This window comes from Scyliorhinus torazame, chromosome 3 (assembly GCF_047496885.1).
Source record: "Scyliorhinus torazame isolate Kashiwa2021f chromosome 3, sScyTor2.1, whole genome shotgun sequence".
NCBI lineage: Eukaryota > Metazoa > Chordata > Chondrichthyes > Carcharhiniformes > Scyliorhinidae > Scyliorhinus > Scyliorhinus torazame.
This window is the reverse complement of record NC_092709.1, coordinates 201,803,199-201,823,808: the sequence shown is the minus strand read 5'-3', so window position 1 is coordinate 201,823,808 and position 20,610 is coordinate 201,803,199. Positions and strand designations below refer to the sequence as shown.

The 20,610-nt window shown below is 43.6% G+C and overlaps 1 protein-coding gene and 1 non-coding gene across 2 annotated transcripts in view; one reads left to right on the top strand and one right to left on the bottom strand.

The window, feature by feature from the left end:
- Window positions 1-1,032: 1,032 nt before the first annotated feature.
- Window positions 1,033-1,120, top strand: trnay-aua (transfer RNA tyrosine (anticodon AUA)). The gene is given in 2 exon segments: window positions 1,033-1,069; window positions 1,085-1,120. It is a non-coding gene; the product is annotated as a tRNA-Tyr (tRNA).
- A 9,824-nt stretch (window positions 1,121-10,944) lies between these two features.
- The window catches only part of spata18 (spermatogenesis associated 18), a 210,914-nt gene continuing 201,248 nt past the window's right edge, over window positions 10,945-20,610 (bottom strand). Inside the window, exon 13 of the mRNA XM_072496752.1 lies at window positions 10,945-14,412. Within this exon, the coding sequence (XP_072352853.1) occupies window positions 14,405-14,412 (8 nt within the window). The 3' untranslated portion in view covers window positions 10,945-14,404. The remainder of the gene's footprint in view (window positions 14,413-20,610) is intronic.

Here is a 20,610-nt window from a genome sequence, read left to right as displayed (position 1 = left end):
TGCGGGGTGTGTGTGCTAAAAGGGGATCTCTGGGCTTTCCTAGGGCCGGGCAAGGGGGAAAGGGACCCGGGAGGGGGCCTCCACGCTGGCCGGTTTAAGCCGGCCAGTGAACGTGAGTGAGGTGGGGGGAGGGGCTGCGGCCATCGGAGCCTGGCAGAACAGGGTCCGAGGGGTCTAGCCGGGGTGGAAAGTTGGGGGGAAGGAACCGAGGTTGGGAGGAGGAGTTTTACAAGAGGCAGTGGACGGGAGGAGCTGGAGACCTGGGGTGGGTGGGGGGGGGGGGGGGGGGCAGCTGTGTAAGATTAAGGGTGACTACGGGTAATCCCTGATTCCTTTTTGTCATTTGTTTATGTAAACATGCGGGTTGAGGTTTGGGGGTTGGTGGGTAGATGGGATTGTTGTTATTATGGGGACTGACATATCTTGCTGATTATTGTTTATTGTTGATGGAGATAAATGTGGGAGAAAATGTGAAAAAGGTGGAGAATAAAAAAAAAATTTTTTTTTAAGAATCTATCCAGCCTAGAATTTTAAACATTCAAAGATTCTGCTCCCATTGCCTTTTGAGGAAGAGTGTGCCAAAGACTCACGACCCTCTGAGAGAAGAAATTCTCCTCATCTCTATCTTAAATGAGTAACAGTACGAAGTCTTACAACACCAGGTTAAAGTCCAACAGGTTTGTTTCGATGTCACTAGCTTTCGGAGCGCTGCTCCTTCCTCAGGTGAGTTTTTCCTCTGCTTCCTCCTTCACCTGAGGAAGGAGCAGCGCTCCGAAAGCTAGTGACATCGAAACAAACCTGTTGGACTTTAACCTGGTGTTGTAAGACTTCGTACTGTTACTCATTTAAGATAGAGATGAGGAGAATTTAAATATGCTGATCTGGATCTCGCTCAGTGAGATCCATTGAATCTCGCGAAACGTGTTGAGCATAGCAAATCTCACAAAAGGCCTCTCACGAAATTCTATGGCCTCGTCCCGACACCAAACTGTGTGCGAAAACACCACTGAATTGTGCCCATGGCTAGCCTATCCTTCGATAGCTCAGCAGGTAGTGCAGAGGACTATAGATGATTACATTTGACATCCTTAGGTCGCTGGTTCAATTCCGGCTCGAAGGAAGCCTTACCTCCCTTTTTATGGGCGGCACAGTGGTTAGCACTTTTGCTTCACAGCGCCAGGGTCCCAGGTTCGATTCCAGCTCGGTTCACTGTCTGTGCGGAGTCTGCACATCTTCCCCGTGTCTGCGTGGGTTTCCTCCGGGTGCTCCGGTTTCCTCCCACAAGTCCCGAAAGACGTGCTCGTTAGGTGAATTGGACATTCTGAATTCTCCCTCCGTGTCCACGAACAGGTGCCGGAGTGTGGCGACTAGGGGCTTTTCACAGGAACTTCATTGCAGTGTTAATGTAAGCCTACTTGTGGCAATAATAAAGATTATTATTATTGTTGTTGTAAAATAATCTGTTTTTATATTGATAGATTTACAGTACTGCATTGCTTCCCCATTGTAAATCATGTTGTTTTCAGATCTAGCTCTGTACATTTACTCTATCATTTAAAAATTGTCCATAATTTGGTGTCTGACACCATTCTAATACAGCATTCTAAGAGAATGAACAATGTAGCGGAAAGAAAGGCAATCAGTAACTGATGTACTCATTTACTCCACTTTAAATATTCTACACTTCTTTCATCCTTTGTTGATTAAATATGCAACAATCTCACATCATTTGAAAGCAGTTTTCAATTTGTGGCATAGGCTTCTTTGACAAAAAGACAGATGTGGAGGGGGGGGGGAACATTATAATTTCTCCTCCTTTCAGTTTTCCTTTCTGCAATTTAATATCGCGAATGGTAACATGGTTTATGGTTGGAAATTGTAATTAGAAACAAAGCTTGTGTTTTTCTGTCAATTCGTTCTTTATCGAGTCTCTGTTGTGAAGACGGTTTTAACTGTTTTACTTGCACATGTACATGCAGCTATGATTAGCACAGATCTGACCGGTCATGTTACTGTTTTGGAAATTCAGTTAAGCCTGTAGTGGCTGCCGATGGTTGATGATGTGTATGGTGCATGGAGGGACAGCGGTTAGGAGGCTGAGTAGGGAGTAGAAAATTAAATAGAAATCAGTTGTGAATCAACACTGCCATCTTTTGGCAAAGATGCTGAAATTCAAAATGATACTCGGTATTTATAAACATAGAAGTTAATATTAGCATACAAATGCTAAAAGTGAATGATAGTCTTCAATTCACTGCTTTACCTGAAATGCGAACCTATTTATTTTAAACATGTCAAATATTTGAATGCTAATATTTCAAAATGTCATTTAAAATCGACATTTGGCTAAGTGTAACCTGGAAGATGCTTTACCAGATAATGACGGTGCAAATGATTCATCGGGGGTGACATTCCATCACAAACTACATCTTCTGCCCACCCACCCTGAACCCCACCCAAACCCTGATCTGACTAGCTCTACTAATTAACGGTCCCACATGCGGAGGTGGGGGCTGCTGCTGTTACAACACCTACCTGATTCCTAGTATCATCATTGGATGCCTCCCTACAGGTTTGAGTGATTTTTTATTTAATTTAGAAAACTCAATTTCTTTTCCAATTAAGGGGCAATTTAGTGTGGCCAATCAACCTACCATGTACATCTTTTTGGGTTGTGGGGGTGGGACCCACGCCGACACGGCGAGAATGTGCAAACTCCACACGGACAGTGGCCCGGGGCCAGGATTGAACCCGGGTCCTCAGTGCCGTCAGGCAGCAGTGCTGACCATTGCGTCATCATGCTGCCCTCGCTACAGGTGAATGATAGTGTGGTGGGGTCTCACAGGAGATGAATAAGAGGAAGGGATATGAGTGGAGGGTATCATCTGCAAATGTAGGAGATGTAGGCAGTGTAGGATGCAGGTTCCTCCTTCCCGATGCCAGGTCTGTCAACCAAGCACTGTGAATGAGGAACTCCAGCACTGCCCCTCACTCCCATACAATTCCTCACAGGTCTGCTTGTCATGTCAGTGGTCGATTAGCTCAGTTTGCTGAACGATTGGTTCGTGATGCGGAGTGACGCCAACAGCACGGGTTCTATTCCCATTCCGGCTGAGGTTATTCAGGAAGATCACGCCTACTCGCCTGAGGTGTGGTGACACTCGGGTTAAATACCACCAGTCAGCTGTCAAATGGGGAAGCAGCCAATAATCCTCTGGGTCTAGGGCGACGTTTACCTGTACATTTTACGTGCCATGTTTCCCGCATGGTGAATCCACGGCCCACTACTGGGTTAATACGAGCAGCACGGTGAGTCCTTGCCCACTGCTGGGTTAATACCAGCAGCATAGCGAGCCCCCGGCCTACTGCTGGGTTAATACCAGCAGCATAGCGAGCCCCCGACCTACTGCTGAGTTAATACCAGCAGCATAGCGGGCCCCGGCCCACTGCTGGGTTAATACCAGCAGCATGGTGAGTCCCGGCCCACTGCTGGGTTAATACCAGCAGCACAACGGGTCCCCGACCCACTGCTGGGTTAATACCAGCAGCACAATGAGTCCCGGGCTCACTTCTAGGTTAATACCAACAGCAGGAGGTGCAGCCTCTTAAGCAGGCATTAATTGCCCACCTGCCACCCTCCCATCAGATTAAACAGCCCCCCCCCCACCTGACCACCAAACTTGCCTTTAGGCAGGGCATCAAATTCCACCCATTCCCTGGAAATATGCACCACGATGAAGATATGCTCCACAACCAATGATTAGTGTGGTGGTTATGGTATTAGAATACAATCTCAATTCGTTCAGCAATGCACTTAAAAGAAAAAACTTCCACCTGCTCTGGGAAGCTAATGATGGTGAATAAATGTGATTTTAATGTAACACCCAAAATGGGAGTCACTGATTACTGCTATGAGGCCAATCTGAAATCTTTGGAAAATGTAAATGGCAAGGCTTTAACTGCACATTGTACCTTGGCTATGTCTCCTGCTGAAATGTCAGTGTGTATGGAATGCAATGAGAGAGTTGCAAAGTTATAAAAAGGTTTGACATGAATGAGCAGCAAGAATACAAAGGTTTGCAAGGATCAGGTGCTATTTACCTGGCATGTCTTTGTTCTGTTGATCAGTCTCATCACATCCATTCCAAAGTGTACTGTCTTCTCCCGCTGGTGCCATGTACTGTTCAAGAAAACAGCCAGTGCCACATTCCAGAAGGTTAAAATTCACGTCACACAGAAGATGGAGATATTAAGAAGGATGAAAGTTGCATATCATGTTTTGTGAAGCAGTTATATTTGTTAAAACATTCACATTTCCAAAGGAAGCGGGATGTGGTGATCGGCATATGCATGGTAACATATATGGTCAGATATACGAGCTCCGACCAGCAGGTGGTGGCAGGGATCCACCGTGTAACTCCTCAGATCAGCAGTTGGTAGTAAACCGTATCAGAGGACAATGGCATTAGAAGTAGCTCCAGGAGAATTCACTCATTGTTACCGTTTGTATGATAGTTTCTTTAGTTATCTTTCCACGTGTTCATTTGTTAATAAACTATCTTACTAGTCAAGAACTAGGGGCTGAATTCTCCAATCCCCAACGCCAAAATCGCATTTGAAGACGGGGCAGAGACTCCCCGATGATGACGAAATCGGGGGCGGCGTCGATTTTGCGATGCTCCGCCCCCAGAAATGCGACGTACTCTAGGATTACGCTGCGCGCCGTATCCACGGCCTCTGAACGTTGGCTGAGGCCCGCCCCGTGATGTTCCGTCCCTGACTGGCCAAGTTCCCGACGGCGTGGGTCTCTCCTGGTCTCACCCCTCGGGAACTCAGCGTGGCGACTGTGGACTCTGTCCAGCGGTGCCACAGTCGAGGGAGAGCCGATCCACGGGTGGGGGGGGGGGAGCATTATTTGGGGCTGGGGGCACTGTGGTGGGGCGGTCCGGGGCGTGCGAGCCGGCCGAAAGGGGGAGTGGGGGAGAGTATTTTTGCAGGCCGGGTCCGCAGGGTGCATCCGCCATGAAGCACGGCATGGCCGCGGATCCAGCAATTCTCCGGGGCGTAGGGAATCAGTGGCCGTTATGCGCCAATTTTCCTGGCGTAAAACACCACCGTTTTCACGCTGGCTTGGGCAGTCTCCAGAATGGAGCATCCAGCCCTAGATGTTCTGTGTACATCTTTACCACGGCCACAACACAGAACATAACAGGACACAATGAGAGTGAGAAAAACCAGTGAATACTCTCCTTAGTTCACAATTCTGCTTGGACTGAGTGAAATTATTGATTTTTAATTTGTTCATTTAAATACCTCAGATCCTAAACCCAAATTGATGATCAAAACTCCAACTCCCCTGTATCTCACACATACCTGGTGCGATCCTTACTTTCTTTTTTAAATAGACTGGGATAACTATATCATTCATTTTCAGTCAGAATGAGTATTATACTTGAAGGTTTTTGAGATATATACAGCTTTTTAAATGAATTATAATCTTTTCCATTCTGATAGTGGCCCAAGTCTATCTATATCTCTCTTTCCACACTCTGTGATGTTAGCTATCTGCTAATCATCGTTTCTCACTGCCAATAAAAACATGAAACAGAAAAGACTTACAGATTTGTTTAGACTGGGTGCTTGGTGTATGCTTTTTAGCCAGTGCAGCACAGAGCTATTATGCAATAAATACATTTATGTCCATTTTTAAAAAAACAAGAGAATTCTCTTTGCAACTTTTTCGACGAGTGTTCTAATTCTTGGATTCCAGTGGCAATTCATTAAAAGAAAAGAAAATGGGTGTAATATAATCAGTAACTGAATGAATTACAGAGAACGTCAAACTATCATCGTTGTTTGTTAAGAACCATTTCAATGGCCAATTCTAAAGCCCAATGTTAGATTTGCTGCCAAATGCAATCTTCTTGGGGTGGCACAGTGGTTAGCACTGCTGCCTCACAGCTCCAGGGTCCTAGGTTCAATTCCGGCCCAGGTGACTGTCTGTGTGGAGTTTGCACTTTCTTCCCGTGTCTGCGTGGGCTTCCTCTGGGTGCTCCGATTTCCTCCCAGTCCAAAGATGTGCAGGTTAGGTGGATTGGCTATGCTAAATTTCCCTTTTGTGTCCAAAGGTTAGGTGGGGTTGCCTGGTTATAGGGATGGGATGGAGGCGTGGGCTTAGGTAGAGTGCTCTTCCTAAGGGCCGGTGCAAACTTGATGAGCTGAATGGGCTCCTTCTGCACTGTAAATTCTATGGTTCTACAATTCTTGTTGGAGATGTGCAAATTGTATTCACTGATCCCTGAACTATCCAGTGGGTACAACACATTTGCTGGTTTCTACATGAGCAGCAGCTGGAATACCAAGATCTGCTCTATTGTGGGCAGCACCATAGCACAGTGGTTAGCACAGTTGCTTCACAGCTCCAGGGTCCCAGGCTCGATTCCCGGCTTGGCTCACTGTCTGTGCGGAGTCTGCACATTCTCCCCGCGTCTGCTGAATAGCTTGTCATATGAGGAACAGTTGAGGACTCTGGGTCTGTACTCATTGGAGTTAAGAAGGATGAGGGGGGATCTTATCAAAACTTACAGGATACTGTGAGGCCTGGATAGAGTGGACATGGAGAGGATGTTTCCACTTGTTGGAAAAACTATAACCAGAGGACACCATCTCAGACTAAAGGGATGATCCTTTAAAACAGAGATTAGGAGGAATTTCTTCAGCCAGAGGGTGGTGAATCTGTGAAACTCTTTGTCGCAGAAGGCTGCAGAGGCCAAATCACTGAGTGTCTTTAAGACAGAGATAGATATGTTCTTAATTAATAAGGGGATCAGGGGTTATGGGGAGAAGGCGGGAGAATGGGAATGAGAAAAATATCAGCCATGATTGAATGGCAGAGCAGACTCGATGGGCCGAGTGGCCTAATTCTGCTCCCATGTCTTATGCTCTAATGGTCTAATGTTTTGGGGATGATTTCTTAGATTAGCATGTTCTGGAGCCAAATAGCAAGTGGGCTTTTCTAAACTTGATATTGTACAATGAGATAAGATTAATTAATTACCTCATAGTTAGGCAGTGATCAAATGGTTGAATTTTATATTCAGTTTGAGCGAGAGAAGAATGGGTCTAAGACCAGTATTTTAAACTTAGATTAGAGCAATTATGAGGACATGCAAGCAGATCTAGCAAAAGTGAACCGGCAATTTAAGGTAAGAGATAGGTCAATACAGGTGTGGCAGGTATTTAAGAGGATATTTCAGTATACACAGAATAAATACATTCCAACGAGAATGAAAAATTCCAAAGAGTACCCACCATCCGTGGTTACCCACCATCCTGTGGGCGGCACGGTAGCACAGTGGTTAGCACCGTTGCTTCACAGCTCCAGGGGCCCAGCTTCGATTCCCGGCTTGGGTCACTGTCTGTGCGAAGTCTGCACGTTCTTCCCGTGTCTGCGTGGATTTCCTCCGGGTGCTCCGGTTTCCTCCCACAAGTCCCGAAAGATGTGCTGTTAGGTAATTTGGACATTCTGAATTATCCCTGTATACCCGAACAGGCGCCTGAATGTGGTGACCAGGGGCTTTTCACAATAACATCATTGTTGTGTTAATGTAAGCCGACTTGTGATAATAATGATTATTATTATCAACTTTTAAAAAGTTAAAGATAGTATCCAACTTAAAAGAAAAAGCATATAATTATGCAAAGATGGGCGGCAGGTCAGAAGATTGGACAAAATAAAAAACAGCAAAGAATGACGAAAGCAGGGGAGGAAAAAAGTACACAAAAAAATGAGCTAGAAATATAAAGACAGAGAGTTTTGATAGATATTTTAAAAAAAAGAGTTGACAAAGTGAGTGTTGGTCCTCTAGAAAGAGAGTCTGGGGAGTTAATAATGAAAAATAAGGAAATGGCAGATAAATTGAACAGGCATTTTGCATCAGCCTTCACTATAGAGGATATAAACTCACTAGCCAGTGAGTTTAGGAGAGTGGTCCAAGAAATGGCTGATGAAATTCACCGTGGGCAAGTGTGAGGTCTTGCACTTTGGAAAAAAGAATAGAGGCATGGACTATTTTCTAAACGGTGACAAAATTCATAATGCTGAAGTGCAAAGGGACTTGGGAGTCCTAGTCCAGGATTCTCTAATGGTAAACTTGCAGGTTGAGTCCGTAATTAAGAAAGCAACTGCAATGTTGTCATTTATCTCAAGAGGCTTGGAATATAAAAGCAGGGATGTACTTCTGAAGCTTTATAAAGCATTAGTTAGGCCCCATTTAGAATATTGTGAGCAATTTTGGGCCACACACCTCAGGAAGGACATACTGGCACTGGAGCGGGTCCAGCGGAGATTCACACAGATGATCCCAGGAATGGTAGGCCTAACATACGATGAACGTCTGAGGATCCTGGGATTATATTCATTGGAGTTTAGGAGGTTGAGGGGAGATCTAATAGAAACTTACAAGATAATGAATGGCTTAGATAGGATGGATGTAGGGAAGTTGTTTCCATTAGCAGGGGAGACTAGGACCCGGGGGCACAGCCTTAGAATAAAAGGGAGTCACTTTAGAACAGAGATGAGGAGAAATTTCTTCAGCCAGAGAGTGGTGGGTCTGTGGAATTCATTGCCACAGAGGGCGGTGGAGGCCGGGACGTTGAGTGTCTTTAAGACAGAAGTTGGTAAATTCTTGATTTCTCGAGGAATTAAGGGCTATGGAGAGAGAGCGGGTAAATGGAGTTGAAATCAACCATGATTGAATGGTGGAGTGGACTCGATGGGCCGAATGGCCTTATTTCCGCTCCTATGTCTTTTAAGTAACATCCCAGAAATAGCTGTAAATCTGGAATTGGAAGGGAAGGAGGAGCTCAGGAAAATTACAATCACCAGGGAAATGGTACTGAGCAAATTGTTGAAACTGCAGGTTGACATGTCCCAGGGTCCTGATGGATTTCATCCTAGGGTCTCAAAAGAAGTGGCTAGTGAGATGGTTGATGCGTTGGTTTAATTTTCCAATATTCCCGAGATTCATGGAAGGTTCCATTCGATTGGAAACTAGCAAATGCAACTCTTTTATTCCAAAAGGGAGAGAGACAGAAAGCAGGACACTATAGGCTAGTTAGCTTAACATTTGTCATAGGGAAAATGTTATAAGTTATTATTAAAGATGTTATAGTAGGGCACTTTGAAAAATCCAAGGCGATTATACGGAGTCAATGTGGTTTTGTGGAAGGGAAATCCTGTTTAACTAATTTATTGTTGCTCTTTGAAGAAATAACAGGTGCTGTGGATAAAGGGGAACTGGTGGATGTATTGTACTTATAGATTTTCAGAAGGCATTTAATAAGGCGCCTCATTAAAGGTTAAGGCGTAAAATAAAAACTCATGGTGTAGGGGATAAAATATTGGTATGAATAGAAGATTGGCAGGGAACAGAGATTAGGCATAAATGGGTCATTTGCTGGTTGGCAGGATGTGGTGTGCCACAGGGATCAGTGCTGGTTGCTCAACTCTTTACAATTTATGTAAATGATTTGGATGGTATGGTTGCTAAATATGCTGATGACTCAAACATTAGGCAGGAAAGTAAGTTGTTTATAGGACACAAGGATGCTATAGAAGGTCATAGGTAGGTTAGGTGAATTGGCAAAGATCTGGCAAATGGAGTATAATGTAGGAAAAGGTGAGGTTGTCCATTTTGGTTGGATGAATAAAAAAGCATACTATCCAATTGGTGAGAAATTACAGAGCTCTGAGATGCAGAGGGATCTGGGTGATCTGGGGCGAGATTCTCTGACCCCCCGCCGGGTCGGAGAATCGCCGGGGGCTGGCGTGAATCCCGCCCCTGCCGGTTGCCGAAGTCTCCGGCACCGGAGATTCGGTGGGGGCGGGTATCGCGCCGCGCCGGTTGGTGGGCCCCCCCGCGCAATTCTCCGGCCCGGATGGGCCGAAGTCCCGCCGCTAAAATGTCTGTCCCGCCGGCGTAGATTAAACCACCTACCTTACCGGCGGGGCAAGGCGGCGCAGGCGGGCTCCGGGGTCCTGGCGGGGCGCGGGGCGATCTGGCCCCGGGGGGTGCCCCCACGGTGGCCTGGCCCCGCGATCAGGGCCCACCGATCCGCGGGCGGGCCTGTGCCGTGGGGGCACACGGTCTCCACCATGACGGAGGCAGAAGAGACTCCCTCCACTGCGCATGCGCGGGAATGCCGTCAGCGGCCGCTGACGCTCCCGAGCATGTGCCGCCCGGAGATATCATTTCCGCGCCAGCTGGCGGGGCACCAAAGGCCTTTTCCGCCAGCTGGCAGGGCGGAAATTTGTCCGGCGCCAAACTAGCCCCTTAAGGTTGGGGCTCGGCTCCCAAAGATGCGGAGCATTCCACACCTTTGGGGCGGCGCGATGCCCGACTGATTTGCGCCGTTTTGGGCGCCAGTCGGCGGACATCGCGCCGTTTCCGGAGAATTTTGCCCCTGGTGCGTGAATGGCAAAAGTTTAGTATGCAGGTTCAGCAAGTAATTAGCAAAGCTAACAGAATGGTCACCCAGGATGCTTGAGAATTGGCTCAATCTAATTTCAGGCCAGATATGTTTCCATGTAATCTTTGGGGCATAAAACTATGGTCCCTAAAAATGGATCTTATCTTGCCTCTTTACACCTGTAAAATGATTAAGGGCCCAATTTCCACCCCCACAGAAGAAGGCAGCCTCCTATACAGCATTCATATTAAAAGGGTGATGAATATATTAACGTTTTGTTGAGGCACATTGCAGGGGAGTGACTCTCACTTATCATGCTGATAAGTGCACAGTCTCTGTGCACCACAGTTTCTTCAAGATGTATTTTTGAGCACTCAGGGGGAGTTGTAGAGGCTGAAACTTCAGCACTACAGCACTTATAATGGCAACTAACTTACATCCTAACCCTCATCATTTCCATACACCACATGAAGATTTACAGTTGAGAGGGATTTATTTATATTCTTCCATTCACATTAATTGACTCTTCACACAATAGTTTACTTCATAGGTCACAATAAACCAAAACATATGATCACAATGATTATTCATAGAAAGGTATTTGATACACACAAGTTACTAAAATGTTTTGCGAAGAAGAAAGCACAAACCATGAAAAAATGTTTTGCATCATTTTCAAGCATTAGCCAAAACACTAGGCACGATACTATAGTTTAAATTAGAGATTTCTTTTGTCATTTTAAATAGAGCACAAGATTCTTGAATTGTAATATTAATGCCGTTTGAATAAAATCGAGATCTGCATCTGGTTAAAGGACGGTACTAAGTAGAAAATCTGTAAGAAAACCTGTTACTTCAATCACCTTGGCTGATGCCAAGAGAATAAGTTGGGGAATTCAAGTGCCGACAACGCACTCCGGGTTCATAAAATTATCTCCTTCCCTCCCTTAGGGGGACAAAGAGCAATGCTTGTTTCTAAAACAGCAGGTCGAAGTGAAAATTAAGAGCATTTTTTCATTTTATAATCATTGGTACGAAGCTTCTACCTTTGAGGCGAACAATGTTTCTAAACCAAGGATTGTCAGTGTAGACCAGCAGAATGCTCTCTAAGATTTTGGTGTGCATTCTCACAACCAATCTGTGGATGACACAATTACCATCAACTGTTAGATACATGCAGTTCTTTCAAAACCTTTGGCTGTTGGATCCTTAAAAGGGTGACTGTAAGAGAGTAACAAGTACAGGTTGCATTTTTACCATGGAGGTATTCTTTCCCCAAATGCTGTCATTGTTTTGGGATAAACAAATAAAACTACAATTCATGTTACTTCCTATGAATGTGTAATTTCAATTCTCATAGCTCCCTTTTACCCTTCAAATGTTTTGGTGAACTTTGTGCTCTTCAAGGTAAAGGCGATTAGTGTAGGGAAATGAAACACTTTCTCATTTCAGGCGCTCAGTGTCGGCATTAAGCACAGCTCAAGGTATAAGCACATCCAGCTGCAGAGTAAAGCTCCTTCTATTCTATCCCAGCCATTGTGCCTCAGCACTAATTTTAGCAGAGCACCCCTGCTGCAACAATAACATTTTTTCTATTTTCTTTCATCAGTTTTTCTGTAGCAGTTCAACGTGAAGCTGCCAATTTGGCCGACTCCAAAGTAACTGGTTTCAAATTAATTTTTGACAAGGAACCCGTACAGCCAAAAGGAGTTGCAGGCTGTTGTCCTTACCTGCTGGAGTTGGATTTGAACCCAGATCACATAGTGGGAAAGGACAAGGCATCATCCAATTCCACTATATTAGTGCTTTAAATTATATACACTTAACAGAATGAAAGAGTGAATAATGAAAGAAAAACAGGGGCTGTGCCCTTTACCTTTGACCACATTAATCAATCACCAGACTATGGTAGGAATTCTGTTTGGATATTGATATACTACTTTGATCTCCTACAATCATGACAGAAAGTGCTTATGTGCAGGATAAATGTGTAGAAGTTTCATAAAGTGAATATGCCAATGGCACACACCTGTAGCACACGTTTATTACATCTTGAGGGTCAAAGTATTATAGACAACTCTGTATTTGAAATCCCTGGCTCTTTTCTCAATACTGCTTACACTGATGTACCATGACATTATTGCATTGGTCAAGTCTTTCTGGTAAAATTATACAGTACTAGAGTACATTTTAAACAGACCAGTAGAAATCAGAGAAGAACGGCAAAAGCTGGTACATATTATGAAATGGGATTATAACATTTGCAAAAAAATAGGGAAACGTTTTGAGCTTAAAGTAAAATGAGGAACTTGAGGAGAGAAATGTGGGATGGAATGTTATATGGAAATTATTAGAAAAAAGTTTGCTATTCCATTCCACTGACCAAAGTTAATAATGGAACAATCTAGTAAACTGCTGAATTCTATTCCTGCTGCCAGGACCAAATATCTCAGCAATTTGAAACATTTTCCTATTACAGAACAATATGGAAGTGTTCCTGCTTCCTCTTTTCGATCCTGCTGGGTCACAGAAAGCTGTGTGCGTAACTGCCTTTTTAATCGCAGGTCATCATGTAAGATAGCTGTAATATTATGCAAAGAAACTAAAACAACATTTGTATTCTTTAAAGAGCCATTATACAACCAAAATTAGCATGAGTGTAAAACTTTGAATGATTTGAAACATTTCAGATTTCAGTCAAAAATGAAACTATTTTACCTGTGTGTTACATTCAGCACCGTGAATCGGGCAGCAAGGGCCCTGGTTTAAATAGTATAAAAACCTGCTTAACGTTGTCGGAAAAACCCAGCTGGCCACAAAGCCTCTGTGCAGAGAGGGAGGTCCTGTTAACATTTGAGGTCAATGACCTTTCATTAGAACTGATTCTTTAGTATTTCTAACAAAGGATGTTTGCACTGAAATATTAATGGTACCTTCTCCTCTCTGCTGTTGCTGCCAGACCTACTGGGAGTTTCCGGCATTTTCTGTTTTTATTTCAGATTTCCAGCATCTGCAGTATTTTGCTTTCAGTTTAATATTGTGTTCGGTTTGCAGTGTTTAAGACTTTAAAAAAATCTCAGGATTTTGAAAGAACACTTTGTTATTCCTACAATTAGAGGGGAGATTAACTTGTTTATGCTTTATTCTTTCAGCTGAATTCCTTCCATGCATATTAATGTATTTCATGATCACAGCGACCACAAAGTCAGGAATGCATTGCCTGCATTTTGTCATAGAATCACTGAATCTTACAGTACACAAGGACGCCATTTGGCCCATTGTGCTGTGCCAGTACTTCCAAAAACGATTCAATTTTGTCTCACGTTCCTACTTTTTACCCCCACACAGTCCTTCAAATATATGTCTAATTACCCGTTGAAAGTACCTAAGGAACCTGATCCCGTCACCGTTTCAGGTAGTGTGTTCCAGCTTTTAACAACCCTCTTGATAACAGAACTAGAGATGAAATAGGAATTTTTTCCACAGTTATTTTAAATCTATAATTTCTGGCTAACGACCTATTTGCGAGAGGAAACAGTATTGTACACAAAACTCGAGCTGAGGTCTAACCAGAAATTTGTAAAGATTTAATATAACTTCTTTGTTTTTGTATTCAATGCCAAGCCAAATATTCCATACAATTTTAACTGCTTTATCACTTTCCCTGCCACCTGAATATGCACCCATAGGTCTTGTTGAATAAATATGACCCATAAGGTAAGGCTTCCGAACTGTACAAGGGATGTATTTGATAACTCATAAGTATTAAGAATCACGCACAAGAACAAAAAACAACAGATGATTGTATTCCTTTCTCAGAAGATGAAAACATGCAGATTATTCACATTAATTTAATTCTGCCGATTGCATTCCTGGTATCACTTGGGATGATTTCAGAAGTCCATCAATCTGTTAATTCTTGAACTGGATTCCTTCAGTGTCCTGATGAAGCAGAAAATAAAAATCAAGTGTTAATTTATCTGGGTTAGGATCTCTGCTTTGCTAGTAAATACTTTAGTAATGGAGAGGGATAGGTACGTGCAACAGGGCAAGGTTTACAATTGGGGGAAGGGTAAATACGATGTTGTCAGACAAGAATTGAAGTGCATAAGTTGGGAACATAGGCTGGCAGGGAAGGACACAAGTGAAATGTGGAACTTGTTCAAGGAACAGGTGCTACGTGTCCTTGATATGTATGTCCCTGTCAGGCAGGGAAGAGATGGTCGAGTGAGGGAACCATGGTTGACAAGAGAGGTTGAATGTCTTGTTAAGAGAAAAAAGGTGACTTATGTAAGGCTGAAGAAACAAGGTTCAGACAGGGCATTGGAGGGATACAAGATAGCCAGGAGGGAACTGAAGAAAGGGATTAGGAGAGCTAAGAGAGGGCATGAACAATCTTTGGCGGGTAGGATCAAGGAAAACCCCAAGGCCTTTTACACATATGTGAGAAATATGAGAATGACTAGAGCGAGGGTAGGTCCGATTAAGGATAGTAGCGGGAGATTGTGTATTGAGTCTGAAGAGATAGGAGACGTCTTGAATGAGTACTTTTCTTCTGTATTTACAAATGAGAGGGGCGATATTGTTGGAGAGGACAGTGTGAAACAGATTGGTAAGCTCGAGGAAATACTTGTTAGGAAGGAAGATGTGTTGGGCATTTTGAAAAACTTGAGGATAGACAAGTCCCCCAGGCCTGACGGGATATATCCAAGGATTCTATGGTAAGCAAGAGATGAAATTGCAGAGCCGTTGGCAATTATCTTTTCGTCCTCACTGTCAACAGGGGTGGTACCAGGGGATTGGAGAGTGGCGAATGTCGTGCCCCTGTTCAAAAAAGGAACTAGGGATAACCCTGGGAATTACAGGCCAGTTAGTCTTACTTCGGTGGTAGGCAAAGTAATGGAAAGGGTACTGAAGGATAGGATTTCTGAGCATCTGGAAAGACACTGCTTGATTCGGGATAGTCAGCACGGATTTGTGAGGGGTAGGTCTTGCCTTACAAATCTTATTGAATTCTTTGAGGAGGTGACCAAGCATGTGGATGAAGGTAAAGCAGTGGATGTAGTGTACATGGATTTTAGTAAGGCATTTGATAAAGTTCCCCATGGTAGGCTTCTGCAGAAAGTAAGGAGGCATGGGATAGTGGGAAATTTGGCCAGTTGGATAACGAACTGGCTAACCGATAGAAGTCAGAGAGTGGTGGTGGATGGCAAATATTCAGCCTGGATCCCCGTTACCAGTGGTGTACCGCAGGGATCAGTTCTGGGTCCTCTGCTGTTTGTGATTTTCATTAATGACTTGGATGAGGGAGTTGAAGGGTGGGTCAGTAAATTTGCAGACGATACGAAGATTGGTGGAGTTGTGGATAGTAAGGAGGGCTGTTGTCGGCTGCAAAGAGACATAGATAGGATGCAGAGCTGGGCTGAGAAGTGGCAGATGGAGTTTAACCCTGAAAAGTGTGAGGTTGTCCATTTTGGAAGGACAAATATGAATGCGGAATACAGGGTTAACGGTAGAGTTCTTGGCATTGTGGAGGAGCAGAGAGACCTTGGGGTCTATGTTCATACATCTTTGAAAGTTGCCACTCAAGTGGATAGAGCTGTGAAGAAGGCCTATGGTGTGCTCGCGTTCATTAACAGAGGGATTGAATTTAAGAGCCGTGAGGTGATGATGCAGCTGTACAAAACTTTGGTAAGGCCACATTTGGAGTACTGTGTACAGTTCTGGTCGCCTCATTTTAGGAAGGATGTGGAAGCTCTGGAAAAGGTGCAAAGAAGATTTACCAGGATGTTGCCTGGAATGGAGAGTAGGTCTTACGAGGAAAGGTTGAGGGTGCTAGGCCTTTTCTCATTAGAGCGGAGAAGGATGAGGGGCGACTTGATAGAGGTTTATAAGATGATCAGGGGAATAGATAGACAGTCAGAGACTTTTTCCCCAGGTGGAACACACCATTTCAAGGGGACATAAATTTAAGGTGAAAGGTGGAAGATATAGGAGGGATATCAGAGGTAGGTTCTTTACCCAGAGAGTAGTGGGGGCATGGAATGCACTGCCTGTGGAAGTAGTTGAGTCAGAAACATTAGGGACCTTCAAGCAGCTATTGGATAGGTACATGGATTACGGTAAAATGATATAGTGTAGATTTATTTGTTCTTAAGGGCAGCACGGTAGCATTGTGGATAGCACAATTGCTTCACAGATCCATGGTCCCAGGTTCGATTCCGGCTTGGGTCATTGTCTGTGCGGAGTCTGCACGTCCTCCCCGTGTCTGCGTGGGTTTCCTCCGGGTGCTCCGGTTTCCTCCCACAGTCCAGAGATGTGCGGGTTAGGTGAATTGGCCAATGATAAATTGCCCTTAATGTCCAAATTGCCCTTGGTGTTGGGTGGAGGTGTTGAGTTTGGGTAGGGTGCTCTTTCCAAGAGCTGGTGCAGACTCAAAGGGCCGAATGGCCTCCTTCTGCACTGTAAATTCAATGATAATCTATGATTAATCTAGGACAAAGGTTCGGCACAACATCGTGGGCCGAAGGGCCTGTTCTGTGCTGTATTTTCTATGTTCTATGTTCTAAATCTTAGAAGTTATTTAAGTGGTCAACTTAGCTGCCATAAACCTTTTGTAAATTAAAGTTAAACCAGCTGTTGAGAATTGCATAGTCCTGACTGGAACTCATTAAAGTATTACAGTTTTGAATTTAATTCAGGTACAAAATGAATAGCAATATATGGTAATAATGTACATTTTTGTGGATTTTAAATAATAGTTGTTGCAATAGTTGGCCACTAAATAGTGTTTTTTTTAAAATACATTTGAAAGAGAAAATGTTTATTATTATATATGTAACATCTAGCTTTATTCATTATAAAGCTCATAAAATCCTGAAATAGAATTTGGGGAAAAAAAGAAAATACACGGTGTAAACAGTCTGTCAGAAATGTGCTTAAAACTGCAGTGATTTTTCATGCTGGTCTACAATGTATAGCTTTGTAATTAATAAGAACCTAGTGTGATACATCTTTTAGATAGAGGGACCTCAATTTCAACCCATTCTAAAGGTCCCTGATTCATTCCCAGGTTTCAGCACGGTTGTATTTTTAGACTAACAGTACAAAGGATAGATTGCTGTCGCATGTGAGTTTGATGCAAGATTAACAAAGGTTTATTGAATAGGTGTTCAACTGTACACGATTTGGTACGAGAGTCTCCAAAAGTTCGCAAAGAAGCTGACAACATCACAAATGTCACGTGACTCCACTCTTAAAGAGACATTGCAGACAACTACAATAACCCACATATATAACATCCCTCCCCCTTTACTTCTAAGATCAAACAAAACTAATACCTAATATATTAACAAAGTCATTTGCATCAATATACACAAGCGGCAACATCATATTACTACATTGTAATACCACAATCAATAAGGTAGACGATCAGCTGGGCGTCTATTTCTTGCTAGTTGCCTGAACACTCCTGGGACTTTGTTATTCGCGATATTAGGTGTACTTTCAGGTTCTTCAGTAGATATCTCTACCCTGGACTGCATTACAGTCTCTTTTTCCGAGGACAGACTAGTAGTACAAGGTTCTTCTGATGCAATCTCTTCTTCTGTAGATGAGTCAAACGGAACAGAGACCATTACCTCGAGCTAGTTCTGGCACTGGCACCCAAGAGTGTGTTGACAATAATTGATTAGCATGGCATCTCCACTCGATTTTGTCTGTCGTTTGGACTATGTAGGATATTGAACCAGTCTGAGCCAATAACGTCGTAGGAACCCACTTCTCACTAGCTGCACGCTAACACTTGTTCTACTTGTTGAAATGCACACTTCCTTGAGTTATTTTCTTATCTCAAGTTCTGTGACTGTTGGTTTCGCTCTACTATGTCAGATGTCTCCTCTGGTAAATCAAAGATAGTCCTCAGCTTCCTTTTCATCAATAGCAAAGCTGGTCAACTTTGTGTAGTCGTATGTGTTGTATTTTGGTATGTTGCTAGAAACATGTACACATGGTGCTGAAGTAAACTTTGGTCTTTTGAACCCTTCAGTGCATGTTTCAAGAACTAGGCACACCTTTCTGTTAAACCATTCATGGATGGGTGATAAGGTATTGACTTAATATGTTGAACTCCACATATCTTTAAGTAGTCTTCGAACACAGGCTGTAAACTGTGACCCATTGTCACTCACGATCTGCTCTGGTTTTCCGAATCTCACAAAGATCTCACTGAATTTCTCAATGGTTTGTTCTGCAGTGGTTGACTTCATTACGACCATCTCAGGTCACTCTGAGTGTGCGTCTACAACGACCATGAACATGTGCCCTTCATCTGGGCCAGCAAAGTCAACATGCAGTTGATGCCATGGAATTTTAGGCCACTCCCATGGATGCAATGCGGTTAACGGCAGTGTCTTCCTTACCCCCAAATATGACTGGCACAGTCCTGTTTTTTCTTCTGTTTCGGCATCAATTTCTGGCCAACTAAAAGAACTTTGTGCTAATTCCTTCATTCGCACTGTGCCTGGGTGTCCTTTGTGTAACTGCCCCAAAACCTTTTGTCATAAATTTGGTGGAATAATTACGCTCATCCCCCACAACAGATATCCACCCTGTGCTGTTAATTTGAGTCTCCTGGAAATGTACGGTTTGAATTCAGGATGTTTTCCTGCTATCCTCCCCTTTAATCCATTTCCAGTACCTTCCCCATCACAGGATCATTTCTAGTATGTCTTTGGACTTGAGCTGCAGTCACCGGAACATTCTCAATCTGTGATCAGTAAAACAATATCATGACCAGCACGGTAGCACGTGGGCAGCACGGTAGCATAGTGGTTAGCAGTTGCTTCACAGCTCCAGGATCGATTCCCGGCTTGGGTCACTGTCTGTGCGGAGTCTGCACGTCTTCCCCGTGTCTGTGTAGGTTTCCTCCGGGTGCTCCAGTTTCCTCCCACGGTCCAAAGATGTGCAGGTTAGGTGGATTGGCCACAATAAATTGCTCTTAGTGTCCAAAAAGGTTAGTTGGGGTTACTGGGTTACGGGGATAGGGTGGAATAAATTTGGTGAGCTTACGTAGGGTGCTCTGTCTAAGAGCCAGTGCAGACTCGATGGGCCGAATGGCCTCCTTCTGCACTGTAAATTCTATGACCAGGTGGTATTTAACCAGCTGGTAAAAGTAAACGTGATTAATGTGTCCGTATTGCCATTATTTTCAGATTGACGGTATTTGATCTTGAAGGAATGTGCAGAAAATATTGAACACCATCGTTGGAGTCTCCTTGCAGCCAACGAAGGAATACCTTTGTGTGGCCCAAACATAGCTGTTAAGGGCCTGTGGTTCAGCAATGTGAAGTGACGACCATACATGTATTGGTGAAATTTCCATACACCAAATATAATAGTCAGTGATTCCTTCTCCAATTGAGCATAGTTAGATTCTGCACTTGTTAACGTACGAGATGCAGGGTAGTATATGTGATAACTGATCCAACTCTGTACGGTGAAGCATCATAGGCAAGTTGTAATGGTAACTTTGGGTTGAATTGTACTAACACTTCTGACTTTTTCAGTGCTTCTTTTGCAAATTAATATGCTTTTCCACATTCTGGTATCCATGACATGCCTGTTTTGCGTACAACAGTGTATGTAAGGGTATCAATGGGGTTGTCAGATTCTGGACGAATTTTCCATAGTAGTTGGTTAACCCTAAGAATGACCTAAGTCGAGTGATGTTCATTGGTCTTGGAACCTACATAATGGCTTCCATTTCTTTGGTGCTTTATGCAGACTCTTACTATCAATTCCATGTCCAAAATATTGTATAGATGTCTAAAAGAAATCATATTTATCATTCCTGACACGAAGCCCATGCATTTGAAGTTGTTTCAGTGTAGCTTCCAAGTGTTGTGAATGTTCTTGCTCATTTGTGTTGGTGATTAATATATCATCTAGATAACAATGTAAGCCCCTGGGGATCTGGTCTATTGAGCGATAAAATAAAGCTGGTACTGCCTTTATTCCAAAAGGCAATCTCTTGTCACAGAATAAGCCTTTGTGAGTGATGATGGTGAGCAGGTGTTGAAATTCAGCTGCCACATTAATTTGCAGGTAAGCCAACAATAGGTCAATTTTATTCAACCTCTG